This window comes from Ctenocephalides felis, unplaced genomic scaffold (genome assembly GCF_003426905.1).
Source record: "Ctenocephalides felis isolate EL2017-DRISC unplaced genomic scaffold, ASM342690v1 CF-g0.4_SCAFFOLD_01604, whole genome shotgun sequence".
NCBI lineage: Eukaryota > Metazoa > Arthropoda > Insecta > Siphonaptera > Pulicidae > Ctenocephalides > Ctenocephalides felis.
In genome coordinates, this window is record NW_020537758.1 from 46,321,279 (window position 1) to 46,343,726 (window position 22,448).

Consider the following 22,448-nt stretch of genomic DNA (forward strand, 5'->3'; position numbering starts at 1 on the left):
TCAAGTACGAAGTGCTGTCATATATGGACAGATTTGATACTACGGCGAGAGCAGCAAAGACTTTGAGGCGGCCGTACTCTCAAACTATCAATTTTACAAAAAAACGGTTTTCTAAGGAATTGTAGGAAATTTTCTCTAGTTTAATTCGTACATAGATACTTTTATCGTAGATTGAGCCAGAAAGAAGATATTTTAAAAAAGCTGTTTTTTGACGCCATTTTTTTAATATGGCGGCAACTTGCCGTTCAAATTTGAGGTGGCAAAGTTGATTTCCGTAAAGAGCACCTTGAAATCTATAAGATTACCAATTTTCAGAATTCCCGGAGTACTGTACCGGCAAGACGACCAAATGACTGGACTAATACGATACCCACGATTTCTCAACTATATACTACTGAACCGCCTATATCACCCCAAAATTCCAACTTTTACTATTTTTAAAAAATCGGGAATATCAGAAAAAGTTGTGAAAGACATTTTTTTCAAACATCGCTATTTTGTGAAAAAAAACATTATTTTTGTAAACATATTTGTTATTAGTGAGATCGCACGAATTTGAAAATTTTAATTAAATATCCTTATTATTACTTCAATTTTAGTATTATTATCATTTTTGTTATCAGTTTATTTATTTATTTTATTGCACTTCTATTATTCGTAATTTTTATTACTATTATTATTATTATTAAAAATATTAAACATCCTTATTAAATTTTAGTCATAAAAAATTATCATCGAAATTCAAAATATTGAAATACTCGTTTAACATTTGATTTTGAAAAATTCTATTCCGATTTATTATAGGTTCACTATGTTATTAAAATTGAATAATTAAATCAGTGTTAAAAAAATAGATTTCTGAGTGAAATATTTTTTTGTGCATGTTTCAAAATTAAAAAGATTATTATTTATTTAAATTGAATCACCCTTATTCATAAAACCCCCAGAATAGATTTTTCAATTCAACATATATTTCAATGCAAACAAAACAGAATTTTTTTTACAGTGTTGGATTAAAAAGTAATTAAATTAAACTGAAATAAATCTAGCATATCACAACCGTGCTGAATAAAAAAAAACCTAGTGGTGTGTATGGCATCGTGCCTTAAGGGGTTAGGGGTACTTGGGATTTTTGAAAAATCGGTTTTTATTTTTTTACATTTTCATTAAGGGTAACATCTTGAAAATATTCTCTGAAAATTTCAAGTTGATCCGATGATTACTTTTTGAGTTATTGGACTCTTACCAGCGCGTTGACGCAAGTGGAGAGCTCGATATTTATACTCAAGACCATTCTCCCTCACCTCCTGATGTTTTAAACGCTTTCAAACTGATTTACGACGATCTCAGCAATTATAATTTACTTTCAAGATGCGTAGTTCAAGATCAAATCCATAATCAGAAAAAATTAAATGCTTCAACCAACTAGTGTAAAAATATACCTAGAAACCGTGAATACTTAGCTTTACTATCGTACAAATTGCTGAATGCATATACATAATTATTATTATTGATTATGGATACCCTACAACCTAATTGTGGGTATAATTCCCATTAGTATGCTGAAAAATTGGATGCTGCACGTGTGAAACTGGCAGATAAGCGCGCCAACGAGAACATCTCGAGAGGCCAAAATGCTTCGTAGGCAACAGCAAATGGAAATTTTGGAAACTTGCACAATGACTGATGAACTATTATATGGCCCAGAAATAGATGACTCGGTTTAAGTAATTCAATAATTCGAATTTCTGTATGTAAATCCAATGTGAAACTTTAAACGCGTTTTTCTCAAAACTATGTTTTTTGAAACGGTGACCACTGTAACTCGAAAACCACTTAGTAAATTTTAATGAAATTTACACAGCTTTTAAAATACATAATAAACTCGTGCCTGATCGAAGGATTTTTATTTTTTCAAAAATTTGAATTTTTTAACACCAATTAACTGTTGATTTTTTACCCAAAAATGTAGATTTTTTCTTTCTGATGCTGCCATTTTGTTAATTTTTGCAAAAAAAAAGAAATCCTTCGATCCGGCCCGGGATTAACTATTCATAAAACTATTTTTTTTAATATGATTGATTTTAGATGAATCTCCAAGGAGTTATGATGGTCACCGCCAGGACCGTTTTTCGAAACAGGGTCAACAATAACAGCTATAACTTTGGGAATATTGATTTTTTTTTTCTGAAATTTTTGTTACATCAAGTCAACACATTGTATAATAATGCTGTATTAATATTTTTGTAGAAAAACATCGTTTAATAACAAAAGAAATATACTGAAAACACTCATTTTTTCGTGCCTGCAAGTACCCCTAACCCCTTAAGGCAAATTGCTGGAACTTCCCGAACGAAATCTTAGAGGAATATTAAATATTTTCAAATAGATTATTATAAATAAATACTGTAACATTGTCTAATATTTATAAGAATTATAAAACCTGAATTGTAAAGTTGAAAATATTTTTTTTAAAGTATATTAGAACTCTAGTCAGAATTACAAATAAAATCTGAATTATTTTCGATATACAAAAAAAAATTTTTTTTTAAAAAATTGAAAAAAAATGAAACAATTTTTTTCTTTCAATAGCAATTATTATATCATTAAAATCAGATGCATAGTTCTCTCAAAAACTGCCATCTTTTGCTCATTTAGCTCTGTATCTCCGAAACCGCTCGACCTGCTTTTGCCAAAAACTAATTACTTCTTCTTCCCGTCATTACGAATTGAATGTTTTTTGGATAATTCAAATCCGATGCTCCGATCTCTCAAAAACTCGACTTCTATTTTCTGCATTCTTTGCTCCGTATCGCCGAAACGGCTGGACCTACCTTTGCCGAAAACTAATCAGCACATCTCCCTATCAATAATAATCGAATGTTTTTTGAACCATTCAAATCGGTTGATCCGTGCGGCCGAAAACGTGCACGAAAAATTGTATCCATACATACATACACACACACATCCATTTTTTCTGTGGTATGCCAAAATGTTCAGAAATCTTCAAAACATGAAGAAATGTAAAAAATTTCAATTTCGATTTTTAGACAATTATAATAATTTACTTTACGGGAAGTTAATAATAATACTACGACAAGCTAAATATTATCTAGTAGAACCAAAGTTATAAGCGTAATACAAAATACCTAACTTAAAACTTACCATCCTAATATCGGCGGGCAAGTTATGGCAAGTGCCAATATCCATACTGCCAATATCATCAGAAGTGCCAAACTTTTAGATCTTCTTCGTCGAGAATAGTTTAGAGGTTGTGTAACGGCTAAATAACGATCTACGGAAATTGCACATAAACTTAGAATCGATGCTGTGCATAAAAGAATATCTAAAGATATCCAAACATCGCATAGGACCCATCCGAGTTGCCATTTTCCTGAAAAAAAGAAAAAGTATAAGCTAAAATGATCAAATATCTGGTAACAATATATTAAAGCAGGCAAAATCATTCCATATAACATAATTTAATTAAACTTTTGTATAACATAATTAATATGAAAAGTTGATATAATATATGAGAGTTTCATAAACTGTTATATGTTTATAACATATTATATTATATTTAGATCAGTAGGTCAAATAAGTAAATTTTACGTTCGGTTGTTGTTATTACCGATTTGAATAATTCAAAAAACATTCAATTTCTACTGATAAGGAGACGTGCTGATTAGTTTTTGGAAAAAGCAGGTCTAGCCGTTACGGAGGTATAGGACAAAAAGTGCCAAAAATGGTATTTCAGTTTTTAGGATAACGGAGTATCTTATTTAAATAATTCAAAAATCATTTTACTTGTATTGAACAAATGAACAACTGGTGAAATTTTTGTAAAGGCAGGTCCAGCGTTTTCGGAGATTCAATAAAAAAAGTCAAAAATAATGACATTTGGCAGTCAACACTGAACATTAGACATACGTACCTTGTATCATCAGATATTTTATAAAGATTATAATACAAAACAAATATTGTGTATATTTATATGAGTTCTGTACCAATGTTTACAAGTTAGACGACTACGCGGCGCTTACGAGCTTTGATATTTCGACTGCAAAACAGCCATGGAGTGGAATTGCTTAAGAAAATGTTCAAAATTTTCAAAAAAATCTAAATATAAAATGATTTCGAATTTTAAATAAAAGTAAATTTTTTAAAAAATTTCAAGATTTCTCAAAAATCTAATCTTATCTCAGTTTTTTTAATAATATAGTTGTTGATACAGGAAGTTCCGGCAATTTGTTTTAAGGCACTATACTATGCACCTCTAGTTAAACATTTTATTTAGTGTGTTCATGTTCATAATGTGTATAAGGTGGTCAAATCAATTTTTCCAATCCTATCCAATCACTTAAAGTAACGTCGAATCTCATTTTGCTCTATGTTTCAAAGTCAATAATAACATCGCTAATATTCGATTTAAAATCAGGTTGTAAGATCAATATATCCCATCATCATCGCCATAATATTTTGTATGTTCCACATTTTATCACAAGCTTACAAGAACAGATCTTTCATGGATAAACAGTATTTTTTATTTACATTTAAAGATTCCTCGACAAATATTTAATTATCACCAGTAAACATACTTTTTTTAAACTTTTTGTTTTACGAACTAAAACGAATGTTTTCTTGATGCAATTTCCATAAAAGCAATAGTTAATTATTTAAGAAAAACATCCAAGGAAATACAAGAGAAACAAACAGTATTGAAATATAAGTTATTTGTTTAATATAAGTTAAATATCCGGATATTTTTACAAAACAGACTTTGAAATTGGCAATGAAAACAGGATAATAACTATAAATCAGCGTATTATGAGTATAGAATTTGCAGACAAAAACATAAATACAATGTAAAATGGTTCATGAAAATTTTATGATATTTTGAGTTTTGCATTCGTTCATGCTCCCGCTTGGTATTTATAAATAAATACACACACACACGCATATATATATATATATATATATATATATAAATATATCTTTATATCTATATATATATATATATATATATATATATATATACTAGCTGACCCGGCAAACGTTGTTTTGCTAAGTAAGGTATATTCTAAACTATTTCTAGAGAATCAAAAATATTAATACTTTAGGTGTATAAGGATGTGTTGTTTGAATGCTATATACAATGTGGTATTATAAAAACAATAAACCCCATTAGTTTGTCTATATTTTGTCCAAACAATCAAACTGGAAGTTTTATACACTTTTATCTCTATATAGAAAACATGGTATAATCCATCCAAGTCTTTTTTGGTCTCTTGACTTATTGATTACGTTTCAAGTTTTTCAGATTCTGGATTTTGTCTATAATTGTAAATAATACTACTGAGGAGAGATAGAAAATGCATTAGATATATCTGCTTGGACCTGCTTTTTGAAAAGTTTCAAGCAATATTCGATGAATTCAAGTAAATTTAATAAAAAGTATATATGTAGAGCAGGGCGAGACACAAAGGCTCAATTTGACTTTGAGCAAATATAAATTTTATTATGAAAATCAAACCAATTTTATCACAACGAATAACACATTTCAAACGAATAATTATCTGACTACGTTCAGTAAAACTACCCAGCTACTTCATCATTGTAAAAATGTGCTTTTTCATGTCTTTCAAAAAATTGTTATCTAGACCTTTTTACCCTATAAGCGGAGTAACTTGGAACGGCCAGATGCCAAACAGGTTTAATGTCTTATTTTAATTTTAAAGATATTTTACAAAATAATTACATTTTTAACTAATGCTAAAAAAGTACCAACAGAAGAAAATACTTTTACTATGGATTTTCAAAGATTACCATGAATCTCCCAACATCAAAGTCAAAAGAATCAAGGTTATAGCTGGTTATACATCTTTTTCCCTCTACTTTCAAATATTATTGTTGCTTAATGCTTAGCTTTACTGGTTTTTGACACATCGGTGGTGGACCTTTTTAACCTCGCACCTTCATATATTACTATCTATTCTTCGATAAATTCTGGGAAATTATAACTGGGAAAATGTTATTCGACAAAATATCCCTTTGATCAATACCAAATTAGGGTTCTAAATTTAAATAACATAAATAAAAAATAATATAACCTAGAAAATGTTTTATAAATACCAATGAGCATATAATTATACAAATGAGATCTTTCAGAGCATCGTGTTTGAGAAAAATATGCCAAAAGGTGCATTTTCATATTAACATTTCAAAAAAGTTTATTTTTTGAGTTTCTAGTAACACTTACGGCCCGTATAATAACGTTTTTGTGTATAAATATAACTACGAACAAAACTACTTATTACAATTTAATTATAATTAAATAATATTCACGCAAAACATCCTATTAAACGTAATTGAACATCATCTTTCAAAAACCATGACATTTGACGTATTAGCCACTGTCCATTGTTTTATTCAAATTACCCTTCTACAAAAATGTTCAAATTGAAAATGAAAAGTTTCTATGCGATTTTGAAACAATATCTCACCTTTCCGACAACCTACTGATTAGCACGAATTTTTCAAGACCAAGGCTGGCCAAATCGGTTTAGCCGTTTTCGAGTTTTACCGGATTATTTGATCGAGAGCTCCATTTTTATATACAAGATATATATATATATATATATATATATATATATATATATATATATAAATATTGTGCTCTATATATTTATATATTGCAAAAATAATTTTAGCATGAAGCATAATCAAATGAACTAATAGTAACCAAATGTATAATAGTAATTTTAGTACTTCTACTAAAATTACTATTATAATGAAATCAAATATATTATTCAGTATTATGTTTAGTATATTAGTTACAGTATCATTCAGAATATATAAAAATGTTAAAATTAGCACTATTATCCATTTCAATTAGGTAAGTTCAATTTTGCACGTCATCCTTACAATATATTACTATATACCTACTGCTATCATATCAATATTTTTATTAATGTTTTCGAATATTTAAAAAAAAACATTTCTTTCGAGAGTTAGAATCTTTGTAAAAGAATAATTAATGTAAATAAAAATTTGAACTAATAATATGTTCTTAAAATTAATATTCAATACACATACGTATAATTGTGCTCTATAAATTGAAAATAAAGAAAATATTTGTTATAAGATAAAAGTTTATAATTTATAATTTAGATAAAAATTCTATTTGTTGATTATATATTTTAGTTAGTTTTTTTATAATCTCAATTTTTTTAATAGCAATAGAAAACTAGTGAGGTGTATGGCATTGTGCCTTAACGCAAATTGCTGGAACTTCCCGTACCGTAACGAAATGTTCGAGAAATACTGAATGTTTTCAAATAGATTATTATAAATAAATACTGTAACATTGTCTAATATTTATAAGAATTGTATAAATTGAGTTGCAAATTTGAAATTATTTGTTTAAAGTATATTAGAACTTTAGTCAGAATTGAAAATAAAATCTGATATATTTTCGATATACAAAAAAAATTTTTTTTGAAAAAAAAAATTTGAAACAAAAATTATTTTGAAACATTTTTTTTTCAGAATCAATTATTTTGTTAAAACAAGCAAAAAGTTCTTTGAATCATTTAAATCGAACGCTTAGTTTTCTCAAAAAACTGTCATTTTTAAACATTTAGCCTACCTTTGCCAAATCCTAATAACCACTTCTCCCAATCATTACTAATTGATGGTTTTTAAGATCATCCAAATCGGATGCTCCGATCTCTCAAAAACTCGATTTCTATTTTCTGCACTCTTTGCTCCGTATCTCCGAAACGGCTGGACCTAGCTTTGCCAAAAACTAATCAGCACACCTCCCTATCAATAGGAATCGAATGTTTTTTGAACCAATCAAATCGGTTGATCCGTGCGCCCGGACGCAAAATTGTATTCATCCTTACTTACACACACATCCATTTTTTCTGAGGTATGTCAAAATGTTCAGAAACCTTCAAAACGTGAAGAAATGTAAAAATTTTCAATTTCGATTTTTGGACGATTACAATAACTTACCCTACGGGAAGCAAATAAAGTATAAAATATTTTTGTTTTTAAAATAAAAGTTGTAAAAGTATTGTATTGATTTAATTAATTGTTATTTATTGTTACTATTAGGACTTCTGTGTTAAATTGGTAAACGGGGTCCTCCACACGTGTTCCGCCTAAAGAAGATGTAGGGGCAGAATTCTTAGAAGTGACTTGCCAATGTGCTCCAATCTAATCACTAATTTATAGCACGACATGCATTCATAGTCGATTAGTTACAAAGCGATATTCTCCCCTGACATTCTATCAAGTAATTGAAATCCAATGAAAGCCAAAAGACAAATTCCTTCTCGAACCTCATTCCTCAATGACATTGAAAGGAGGAGAAGTGCGTTGTCCCATGATAGTATAATAAATAATTTTCAGACAGCTATTCCGGCGTTAATGATATATTAAACTTCATTATTATTGCGTGTTATGGCAAATATTCGCTTCCAATGATTTATATGCGATCGCGTTCCTTATACTCTTCCAGGAGACTTTCAGACAATATACGTAAGTGGCTCTGAATTTGGTTTATCAATATATTGTCTACCAGTATATATATATATATATATATATATATATATATATATATATACACGTATGTAACATTTCTGATATTTGTAGTTTAAAGTTAATATTTTTTATATCAATTAAAATGTTTTAAAACTAGTTGGCATTGGTATTTCGTCTTGAGACAAGTTACATGAACTTTCCAATATGTGTAAATAATCGACTTTATCAACAAAAAATAAATTAATTTATAAGTGATTAAAATTATTCCGAGTGGATTTATTACACATAATTGAAAACGAACGAACGCGTTAATTCGGAGTATTTTCTAAAAGCAAATGTTCAAAAATCAATATTTTTTGTAATTAAACCAGTTTCCGTAGGACTTTAATGGTTTAGTATGTTCATTAAGACTAGTACTCTATCGTTATACCAAGTAAATCGTCTAATTTTAACAAGAAACTACTCATTTTCTCAAACTTTGATGAATTTTTAAAATTAAACTACGTGTCGTGAGGCCGTAATATTACAGTAAGTTCTATAATACCATGATATATATCGCCAAAAAAGTTTCATAAAAAACGGCTTAATTTTTTTTCGACAGTTAATTACAAGAAAACGGCTCGGTACATTTTCACATAAAACTAATCAGTATCATTCCCAACTAATATCTTTCCAACAGTTTTTGATATTTTAAAATCGATTCGGTATGAGCTCAAATGTGAACAAAAAGTTCAACACTTTTTTCAAATTATAAAGAAACGGCTCGGCAGATCGTCCGACAAAACTGACAAACAATAGTCCTCATTGAGATACATAAAATGGCTTTTAAATTTCTGAAATCGGTACTCGCGTTTTTGAGAAAACGTCGATCAAAGGCCTACTTTTCATAATGGCCAAAAAACGATACTATTTTTTGCAAACTTTGACGAATTTTTAAAGTAAAAAGAGTTGTCATAGGGCCGTAATATTTAAGTATAATCTATAAGACTATGGTATCTACCGTCAAAAAAAAAAAAATCGCCGAAAAAAATTGTTTAACACTTTATTACAAGAAAACGGCCCGGCCGATCTTTACCAAAAACTAATTAGAACGATTCCCAACCAATATCTTTCGAATGGTTTTTGAATGCTTATTTCCGCGATAGATTAACAATTTCATTTGCGAATAGTACTCCGATTTTCCAGATAGGGAAAACTGAAGACAAGGCCATTAAAGTAACATATGGAATTTAGAATGTTAACGGTTACATTTCACGGTCATATTTTACGAGGTCGCAATTTATGCCTGATCTTCTCTCTTGGTATAGGTAAGGTATTATCTTAAACGACTTTGCGATAGGAATACTGATATATGATAAGACCTCGAAGAAGTGGCAATAGAAGTACCATGGGAATATTGCTTTGTGCAAAAACAAAACTTAGGTTTTCGCAATATTATTACGTAATATATTATCACCTACAATTAGTACCATTATTAGGTAATTGAACTATTATGAGGATCAAAATTTATATTAGGATCAAAACTTATATCAGTTACCTACTACATTTTATTAAAATCTTATATAAGTAGTAACCTTTTCTTACTGGCTTAAGTTTTTATTAACTTCCCGTAGGGCAGTTATAGTAATGGGTAAAATATCGATCGAAAATGAATATTTTTGCATTTCTCGACGTTTTGGGCACATGGATCAACCGATTTGAATGGTTCAAAAACATTCGATTCTTATTAATAGGGAGATGTGCTGGTTACTTTTTGGCAAGGGCAGCTCCAGTTGTTAAGGAGATACATAGCAAAGAGTGCAGAAAATACAAATCGAGTTTTTGAGAGAACGGAGTATCCGATTTGAATGATCTAAAAATCATTCAATTTGTAATGATTGGGGGAAGGGGTGATTAGTTTTTGGCAAAGGCAGGTTCGACCATTTCGAAGATACAGAGCTAAATGTGCAAAAAAATTGCAGTTTTTGAGAGTACTAAGCATCCGATTTGAATTATACAAAGAACTTTCCGCTTGTTTTAATAAAATAATTGCTTTTGGAAAAAAATGTTTTAAATATTTTTTTTGTCAATTTTTTTTGTATATCGAAAATAGTTCAGATTTAATTTTCAATTTAGACTAAAGTTCTAATATACTTTAAAAAAATAAATTTAACTTTGTAATTCAGTTTATATAATTCTTATAAATATTACACAATGTTACAGTATTTATAATAATCTATATTTAAAACATTTAATATTTCTCGAACATTTCGTTACTGTACGGGCAGTTCCAACAATTTGCCTTAAGGCATGATGCCATACACCACTAGTTAATATTTACCTCAAATAAATAAATAGACTCGTCTCCAAGGAGTGAATTCTAAATTAATATTGTTTTTTTTATTCTATACCTTTTACTATTTACTTTTATTGTAACTAATAACTTACAATATTTTATTGAAACTTGATTGCTATTTTAAGGAAAAAAATATTTATTTGGTTAGAGTATGAAATCGTTAAAAAGAGTATTCGGTAAAGATATTTTTTTTTCGTTTACTTTTATATAATTATTTATATTTTGGGAATATTACAATTTATTTCTTAGCATTTCCGAGAGCTAACGTATTAGATATTTAATGTTAAGGCTAACACCATTTTTTATAAATTCTCTATTAAAACAAAAATCGTTACGCATAATAGAAAGCTTATGATTTGAAGTAACCAAATTACATTTTTCATGTAGAAGCAAATAACTATTCATATCCCCAACTAACTAATTAAAAGCTTCTAACAACATGTATAAACCTTTTCTTTCCAATCTGTATTTTTGTTTTGCAAGAATCATTTTCCTCTGCCTATTATAATCATTAGTGTTTAGTATCTTTCTTAAAACAGAATACAAATATTCTCATATAAAATATTTACGATCGATCATATTGATGATGTGTAAGTTTGTTGAAAGGTTTACGTCGCGGTTCTTCAAAGTAAACAAATTTTATACTAGTTGTTCATGATGTAATATACACATCGGTGTTGTGCTAATGGTGTTTATACTATTTCTACGGTAATATTACATAGGAAATGTATAAATATTATACAATTACCTATCAAAACCAAATATTCTAACTCAAATGTTGTAATCAAATGATACTCAACATGTAGGGGAAGTATAATATATCATTTGACCTGGAGCATTACTAATGGAATATGAACTTATTTGAGAAATTACTAATGTATCATAATTTTATTATGTTTTTCAATAATAATTTATTGGAATTATTATATTATGCATAATATAATTTTAGATAAAAGTTACAATAAAATTAAAAATGTCGAGTTCTGACTATTACCTAAAACAAACTATCAGATATCAATTATACTCAACTTATAATTAGTTCAAATATTATATTTCATCATTGTTAGATTAATTAAAATTAATTTAAACAAAAAAATTAAAAAAATGAAAAATATGCAAGATATTTAACGTTTATTTTAATATCATGAGACCCGGAGCATTACTACTGGAAAATGAACTTATTTAGGAAATTACTAATGTATCAAAATTTTAATATGTTTTTCAACAATAATTTATTAAAACAATTACATTATGCATAATATAATTTTAGAGAAAAGTTACTGTTTTAAAATAAAATTCAAAATGTTGAAGATCTTTTACCTAAACCTTACTGTAAGATATCAATTATACTGAACTGACAATTAGTTCAAATATTATCTTTTCATCATTGTTAGATTAATAGCAATTAAATTTAATTAGAAACATTGAAAAAAAGTTAATTATTTATCGATTATTTTAATAAACTACACAAATATAATTTGTCTTCAAGCAATTATACTATTTTCATTGTTTTAACTAAATTTTAGAATTTAAACATATTTATTCATGTGGCAGATAAGTTCAAAATGAAACAACTATTATACGAGATAATGGTACTAAATAATCAAAATAATTTACTTTATGAATAAAAAAAATAAAGTAGTGATGTATGGTACCTTAATAAAATATTCGAAGACTACTAAATGTTTTGACATAGATTATTATAAATATTGTAACTTTCACTATTCATATTTTATAGACAAAATGTAAGAACTTATAAATCAATTGCAAAGTTCAAATTATTTATTTGGAATATATAAGTGAACTTTAGAATTCTATGTGAAATTAAAAACGAAATCCGGATCATTTTCGGTATTCAAAAAATTATTTAAAAAAAATTGAACTTGTTACATTTTTTATTTTCCTCAAAAACTAATCGTTCCTTTAAATAGGAAACATGTTTTTTGAATCATTCAAATCGGATGCTTAGTTTTCCAAATCATTCAAATCGGATGCTTTGTTCTCAAAAACCTAATTTTCATATTCTGACTTTTGCCAAAAACTAATCAGCACGTCTCGTTATCAATAGGAAACAAATGCTTTTTAAATATAAAAAACGTGGACGAAAAATTGTATCCATACATACGCATACACACACACACATACATACATATACTCATTTTTTCTGAGGTATGCAAAAATTTTCATTAGCGATTTTTAGACGATCACAATGACTTATCCTACAAGGAGGTAATTATAGCATGATAATAATAAAAAATAATTTTAATATTGCACAAAATCTACCAAATATTTTCAATAAAATTATGTGTTAATTAGAAATTATATTCAATTTACTGAAGCTTATACTTTAGTTTTTAGTAGGTCTTCTTCATTAATAGTCATAAAATTCACTTCATTTAATACCGTTTGAATATAATTGAATCACTCGTTTTATGTACATCATAAACCACAACATGTCATAAAAATTTCAGACATAATTTCCTGAGCAGTTTAAGCTATCATCGCAAAAAAGAGTTTGAAAACTCCAAACTCCTAAAAAACATGGACCATTATCGACATAAACACCTTTAAATTTCGTGCTCCGCCTAAATATAATGTACTGGGAAAGTTTCGGTCGTAAATTACGTGGCATTTCAGGTAGACAGAAGGAACGAAGGCTAAAAGAGCACGTATGTATTCATATACGTGGCACAGGGCCTTTGTATTTCGGGGAAATTTGTACACACCTTGTTTCATGTAAAGAACGGCGTGTTTGAATGGTAATGTCTTGACGTTTTAGTTTCGGAAAGTTTTCTCTGCAGTGTGAATTTAAAGTCAGTTTCTTCTAGAGACCGGGTATCTTTTTATTAAATGAATAAATTTTATACTATCTTTGTAAAAGCCAAAGCATCAGTCCAATGCAAACCCAACTTGCTTGAAATTCTGTACCTACTGGTGAACCAAAAAAGTGAACTCCGGCATAGTCAAAAGTATAAAACCAGACTGATTTATTTTTTAGAAAATATAATTTTTTATCTGTTAAAATCAAAGTATGCCAGATAAAAAAAAAACAAACTAACTGTACTTGAATTTGTGATTATATGTTTGGAATATCTGCAGCCATCGCCTTATTTTATACACCCTCCTTGTATGGAAAACTTAATTCTTCATATTCTTATGACAATTTGGAAATCATCCATATATTTAATATTGAATTATTTAAGTGATTACTTGCACACCTACTCAAAAAGTTATTTTAATTAAGGAAATATTATAAAGTATTATCAATATTTAATTACAAAGGTTTAGATTATACGATTGTTTCCACATGCTGAAGATTAGCTTGATTTCAAATCCATATATAAATATATAAAATTATTCAATGTAATTTGATATGCGCAAAAGCTTATATATAACAGCGATTAAATTTTAATCTAATCATACTAAAAATAAAGATAAGCTTGATTTCTCATTTGAGTCATTAAGGATTAGTATTATAATTAACATTGCAATGAGAAACTAAAAAAACTAATTTCTTAGCATCTTATCATAATTTTCTTCAAAGATTCTTGATAAGCAAAACTATCAGAATTATAAAGATAAAAAATTACAATTTTTATGAATACTTATATCAATATAAAATACAAGCAATTAAATCCATTTGAGTTGGACGATATTATATCTTAATTTTAATTATTAACTAAAATCGAGTTACTCTGTACTTGCTTGATAGTTAAAAGCACTCAAGACTGCTTCATTTTGAGAAAATTTCTCAGATATTCGTATTAAACTAACAGCTTTGTATTTATTGTGGGAGTCTAAAACCAAACCTATTTTACCATGCTTGAATTGATTTCAGGCTTCAATTCCAATTTTGAATTAAATTCTATAATTACAAGTTGTGGCAGCGTGTTTTATTATTGTATAGGTTTGGATAAATGTACCATATATGTCAATAATATTAGAGTAGAACAATGATCAAATAAATTGTCCTATTCACGAGTAGATTTGGTAGCAAGGAAAATACAGATCGATCGAATATTACAGATTAATTAAATTTATAAGTAACATAAAGAATTATAAGGATACTTACCAACCCAAAATAGAGCCACTGCTGGGGGCATCACAAATATGCCCACAAGCCAATCTGCTACAGCCAAACTCATCACGAAACAATTCGTGACAGTTCTTAAACGTCTCGTTGTCAGAACTGAAAAGAATAAAGAATTTTTGTTTATTAAAAAATATTCAATCGAACTCTATTTAATGAAAATTGCTTATATTATAAATGGGCTCTATGCATTTACTCTTGATTATCGCTATATAAAACTATTACATTCTCATTTCCTTATTTTTTCAATCAGATTTATTCGTCATTTTATATGAAATGAAAATTATAGATGGTAAAAAAGCAAATTTGTTGTAATATGCCGCGAGTTATTAATAAATGTATTAAATGAAATAGTTTTTTGAAACCGATTATCATTTGATATGGGATAATCTTTTCATATAAATGCGTGAAATGTCTTGAAAATAATTCAAAATGTACATGATGGAGTGAGTTAAAAAAATATTTGCATACGGATCCCATATGCCGCATATTGTAAGTTGAATATCATCGGATCCATAAATTTTCAAACACATATCAGCATATGCTAAATTCCTCAGAAGTATGTATACTATTCAATATTTTATGAAAACATTTGCAATATATTATCTTATGTATCAATTTAAATTATATATACATATACATATACACACACACATATATATATATATATATATATATATTTATATATATATATATATATATATTTGAACTATTTTGCAGCCCAATCGTCGAATTAAGAAAAGATTAAAATTAAAATTTTTGTTAGTCCATTAGGTGTTGCGACACTTAATGTGTGTCATCATTCAGTAACCTGAAAAAACATATATATATATATTTGATATTGAATATAAAAATATAAAAAGGAGATAATTATATATATACCAAACCAGTAAAACCACAATATATATATATATATATATATATATATATACAAATATATAGATTTATAGAGTGGGTTGTTAGGCCTGAAGGTAAGTTCCTGAGCTGAGATAAACTCCAACTCGACTTTAAGACAGTTAAAATGGAAAATTTTCCACATGTTATATGCACATATATAAATATATATATATATATATATATATATATATATATATATATATTTATATATGAAGAATTCATTATAAATTGAAGCAGCATTTCTGGTCAACGCATTTTTAAAATATTTAATTAATTTTTAGTATTTCATAATCAAAACAACTCATATTAACTCAACTTTTTGCCTTTACCATGACTTTCACAATTGAATCCAAATACCAAACAATAAAGAAAAAATCTCACATTTCTCAACATCCGCAAAAAAATGTTTTCCATGACAAGGTAAAATTTCCTAAATTGATACATCAGTTCGCTTAGAAAGTATGATTCATGAAAAATGATACTTTAGAGAAAATTGTGCCATACATTTTAGGACATTATATTAAATGCGAATTTATGAATAAAACGCGCAACGCTTAACGTATACACGTTGTTATTTGAATATTTCTTGAGGGAAAATAACATCAATTACTTTGGACGGATGTATATCTATGCTTGAGAACTTTCTTCATTTGTCATATGCTACAGATAGTATGAAAGCTGGGCAATATTTTATTATAAGACGATAAATATAAATTTCAATTACAAACTGATTAAAATCTTACTCTAAGGAGAAACCAGAAAAACTAAATTGTATTGCAATTCTTTTCTGATTCCATTTCTAAATTTGTTTAAAAATTGTGTACGCGCAGTTTCAACAATCACATAGTCGTTTTTAAAAATGCTATCTTAATTAAAAATCATGGGAAGTGATTTTATAAATAGTGCAATCTACTTATAGTATTTCATGAATCTACAACATTTATTGTGCCACTAATTAAATACACGCTAAGCTATGTTCTTATCTTATGATGCATAGTTTCATATATATATTTTTACATATGTTTTCATTTTTATAATATATTAATTTTTTTCTTTATTTTATTTACTACTGTTAAAGACATTTAGTAAATTTGGGGAATTTAAAATTGCCAGCCGTAAAGGGACATTGTATACTATATTGACATGTTGAAAAAAAAAACAACTCAATAGTTGTTTTTCATTCGTTTTAATATTGACAATTTTTTTATGATAATGATATAATCCTAACTATTTACTTATAAATAATTTCTTATAAATAATAACTAAGTTATTTCAATCTTCATCAGGAAAATTGATGACTTAGATCAAGTGAAGCTTTTTTTTCCACATACGTCGTAAGAAGTTTGCTAGTGAATTTGGGTGTCTGATGACCTTATTTCTATAATTATGTGCTGTTTTTGTTATTTATTTATTGTTATCTTTTATTGTGGGTGTGTTTGTATCGAGATGGATCAGCCAGTTCGGGATATATTTCGGTTCTCCTAAGAGAATTTTCAAGAATTTGTTCTGAAATCACTTCTATAATATTCTTATGAGCACTGCCCCGCAATTGTATTCCATAGCACCAAATTGGTTTGAATAAAGTTTTATATAAAAGTAGCTTATTGTATGAGCTTAATTTGGATTTAGTTCCTAATAACCAGTACAGCCCTTTGGTTTTATCTCAAGCTGTTGTCTCTTTTCTAATGCGGATTCGCCAATTAAGTTTTCTCCTCGAGGTATATGCCGAGATATTTCACATGGTCTTCTTGAGAAATTTGAGTGTTTCCTATTCTCACTAGTGGACAGGACTCTCTTCTAAGCATAAAGGTCACATGTTCTGACTTCAAACCATTCATTTCAAATCTCCAGGTTTTGTTCCATTTCTCTAATTGATTTAATTGGTTCTAGAGTAACTCAGATGCAGAACTGGGATGTATGTGTCTGGCTAGAATGCACGTATCATCAGAAAACGTTACGATCAAAGTGTTAGTTATTATTGGTATGTCAGATGTGTATATTAGGAATAGAATTGGAACCAAGTCGATTCGACTTATTCGTCTTATTTGATAACTCAGTGTCTAAAATATTTACAAAAAAACTCCTATTTAACTGATATAATTTTATTATTAAGCAAAGAGAGTACGTCAAATAAATTTTTAATTTATAGAATAGGCAGGTATGCCAGACCTTATCAAATGCTTGCTGAATATCCAAGAATGCTGCTGAACAGTACTTTTTCTCTTCTAGTGGTTTATTTATATAATGGACAATTCTATGAGTCTGCTTTATGGTCGAATTTTATTGCATTATCAAAATTTTATTATGTTATCGTGTAAGGAGAAGTCCTGTAACGTCGGACAGCACCTAATGCCGGACACTCTATTTAACACGTATTATTTAAGCGAGTATAAATCTTTTTATTTCCAAATACAAGTGAAAGGGGTGCGGGGGGCACACAAGACTCACCTGTGACGCACACGGCCACGGCGAGAGCGATCCTGTGCTGTTTTAGGCGCAAAATTACGGCGTCACCTAAATATCAATGGAAGTAATTCTACCGTATTTATGCATTTCTATTTGAGTGGCATTGAATGATAAAAGTAGTACTTGATTGTTATCCGTAAAAAGGTAGAATATTATTAGAATTTTAAACAATTTTAGTAGACACCACCAAATGAACAAACATGCTTGTCGCTTAGCACCGGACACTAAGTCGTCCCTTAGCACCGGACAGTAGGCATATTGAAATTTCTTGTGACAGTTGACGTAATTTATTTTAAATATTTAATTTTGTTCTGTATAAGAACTAACGCTCACTACATACCCACATTTTTCGTATTTCCTAGTCAAAGAATGAAAATCTTATGATGAATGCTCCAGCTGAGAGCATCGGTGTGGCCCAGCCAAAAGGGTTGATAAACAGATAAATAGTGATTTTTTTTGCAATATCTAAGAATATTCGTCAAACACACATGTGCAGACATTCCAAAGTGGCTACCTATGTGTTCAATACTGGTTATTTTGAAATTTCCGGTACTAGGTGCCACTTTCATCATAAAATTATATTTTTTGTTACCAAAGTTTGATTGATAGTATTATTTTTAGCAAAGGTTGCGTATCTGACTTACTTAGATAACTTTGTTATCTAACATAAGTTATAATTTAATAAACATTTCGTAAAATATTTTTTGATTTATTTATAAATAACCTTAGGTGTCCGTCACTCGGGGACTTCCCCCTAATTATAATTTCGTAAACAAAATTGTTCACAATTATTTTGCGTCTTGTTAATTTCGAAACGTTTGTTCAATTCGTTTTATATAATAAATATATATTTGTATATGTTAATTAATGACTAATCAGAGATTAATATCAATCTCTTACTTAAGATTTTTTCACAAATATCGATATGTGATAAGACCCATATAAGATTACATAGTTTATTCATATTCTGTGAAATTCTCATTGAAGAAATGTACGTATAAGAATCAAAAGAATTTCGAACAAATGAAATAAAGTAATTTACTTCAAACTTTACTAGTTTTGCCGATCAGCAAACCCTGTGAATGAACGAATAAGTTTTTCCATGAGTTATTTGATTCTATAAAAACATCCAAGTTTCAAAATACAACTATAATTCGAAAGTTTCTTACAATGAGCATTATTTGAAAGAGATCTCCAAACAGCCCTTCAACAATTTTAATGGAGTTCTGAACGTTTTGAACTTTGTATGTACACTTAATCATTTCTGGAGCAGCTGTAAACCTCTGCTTCTCGAGTTAAGCAGTTTAATATTAAATAATTGAATTAAAGGCAATTTAGTTTGTCATTTGCAGTCGCTGGTCTACGCCGTTTTGCTCTCGCTATTTACGCGTTTATCTCAATTAAAACTTTGCGCGATTTTGGACAATGTTGGGCATGTGGATAGGTTCACACGGGCTTGAACCATTTCGGGATCAATATGATAGATGGTGATAAAATAAAATTATTTATATACAGTAACGTAGTTTTATTATTATAAATATTTTTGTTTTGTTTTATTGTAAGACAGGCTGATAAAAAGATAAGGTAGACCGAGAAACTAGCTAATGGAAAAGTACTCCAAACAGTTGGTGAAAAAAATCATATTTATTAGAAATAGTATATAAACCAAAAGAAAGATTATATTAGACTATCATTAGTAAAGATGTGATAAATTTATGGTGGAGCACCGTCAAAAAGTACACCGAGAAAACCAAGGTACTAAAACGCCAAAGTACAAAAAAAAATAACCATGGAAGCATAGAAGGAGTATACTGTATAAGAATGATTTAAAACGTTCATCTATAACAAAAAATATTACTCAAGATATGTTTTCATCTGTACAACATCGATACCTAAAGCAATACATATAGAAACAAAGAAATAATTGGGCAAATACATCGAAAAGATCCATATGAAACTTATGTATTGATATGTTATCTTACTTACATAAGAAAACATCCTTCATTTTATTTAATTTTTATATAGATTTATAACTAACGAAATTACTAAATTCAAATTATTGGATTTGCAGTAGAATAAAATTTGTCTATAATATTTTATAAACATGCCACAAAATATTATTTTCTATATTGGAAGTAATTATTTAAAGTAATATTTTATAATATATAACATGTTTTACTTATTTTTCCTAGCGTTTGGAGTACTGGAATAGCAATATTTTTAATTATATGTAGATGTAAAATTTTCAAAACTAGTCTATATAACACATATTTTTCCGAATTCGTGAGAAGTATGAAGTACATATTGAAATATCGATCATAAAAGCACTCCGAACACTGTATTTAACAATACTTCAAATGCAAACCTATGTAAAAATAGATTCGGGCATATGTACTCTCCAGAGTAATTTATTTTAAAATATCGAATGAATGCGTGTCATACAACTCCATGGGTAATTCAAACACAATAAAAAGTGAGGTATTAAATCAAACCTATTATAGATAAAAATAATTCGATAAAAAACATTTTAAACTTTAATACAAAAATGCTCACTTACAGATATGTTGAGGTTCACAAAATAAATATCCTTAGGTTATCATTAATATAATGTATAATAAATTAATACGACATAGGGTAGAGCAAGGCTTAAAGGGGAAGTCTGCTTTAGATGCATCAAAAAATAGATTTTTTGAGGAATTTTTAGTGAAGGAAAACAATATTTAATTGAAATGAAATTTTCAGGATTTATTGTTATATATTTCATCATTCTTATCAATTTTTTTTCATTGCCGGATACAAGCATTTTGCAAATGCTCCACGAGCGTGCGGGTATCATTTGGGAAAGATTCACAATTTCCATCCGAAACAATAAAATCAAAAAAACAATTATATATTTTCAATAAAATAGATTCTAGTCGAACCTAAAAAATCAAGAAAAAAATAAGAAATTCACCAATTTTATGCAACTTGAAAAAAAAAATCTTGTTCTTTGAGACAATATTTTACTTTAGAATGTTTCAAAGGTAGGTTAATTATAACTTTTTTTAAGTATTTTTACGTTGAACTAAAATAAAATTTAATACTGAATGCAATGAATTTTGCCTAGTTGCGATAAGATGCTTAGGATGTACATAATTGAATAACAAATAATTTGAATTTGTTTCTGAAATTTTAGGGGTATACTCTTGGCTAGTTTTGAAAGACATTTTTGCAATAAAAAATCAGTTTTTAAGACTCTAAAGCAAGCTCCCCCCTTAAAGGTCCTCGGGAAAAAAGGTCCACTACCGGTATCTCAAAAACAAGTAAAGTTTGGACATTTTTAACAGGAATATTTAAAAGTATAGGGCAAAAGACGTACAACTAGGCAGCATTTCAATTCTTACGACATCGCTATCAAGAGATATACGGCAATGTTAGAAATTAGATAATAAAAGTATTTTTTTCGTTGCTAGTTTGTTTGGCTGTGAGCATAGTTGCTAACTTGACGAGACCTTAATATAATTTTCAAGTATATCTTAATCAATTGTTTTGAAAGATGCATTCTTATTTTTAGTTACATTTCATAGTTTTTATATACTCTCTAGATACGTGAGTGAGGTAGAAAGAGCCAATTGAACCTTTACCCTAGCAAAGAGATGAATTGCTAGTTATTCCAACTATGAATATTTTAGGGCTGATATAAACAAAATCTAAAATTCTTGTTCGTTTTGCTTCTTCCTATTTATTCTTGAAAGAATCTATTATCTACTTTTTGTCACAATCAATTAAGGGGCACACCTAGTTTGAAATTTTCAAAAAATCGAATTTTCAATTTTTCCAAATTTCAGTAGGTTATGCCTTTAAAAATAACATACCAAAATTTTAAATCGATATCTTAAATAGTTTTTGAGTTACAGCCATTTAAAGAGTATATATATAGTATATAATATAACGATCATTTTATCTTTAAACGCTTTTTTCTCGAAACAGCATTTTCCGAATATGCTGCAGTGATTTCTCAAAAGCAAATGATCCGATCACTATCGATTTTTTTACATGTTTTATATATAGTTCTCCGTACAATGACCTATCGATTTTTTGATCTGATCAAAAATCGAATTTTGGCAGGCC

General features: G+C 28.2%; 1 protein-coding gene across 1 annotated transcript in view; it reads right to left on the reverse strand.

Annotated features, from left to right (window-relative positions):
* Positions 1 to 22,448, reverse strand: part of LOC113373847 (tyramine/octopamine receptor-like) — a 45,565-nt gene that overhangs the window by 17,720 nt on the left and 5,397 nt on the right. Inside the window, exons 2-3 of the mRNA XM_026614120.1 lie at positions 14,958 to 15,074; positions 3,166 to 3,394 (exon numbers count right to left, since the gene is read on the reverse strand). Coding sequence (XP_026469905.1) covers positions 3,166 to 3,394; positions 14,958 to 15,074 — 346 coding nt within the window. The remainder of the gene's footprint in view (positions 1 to 3,165; positions 3,395 to 14,957; positions 15,075 to 22,448) is intronic.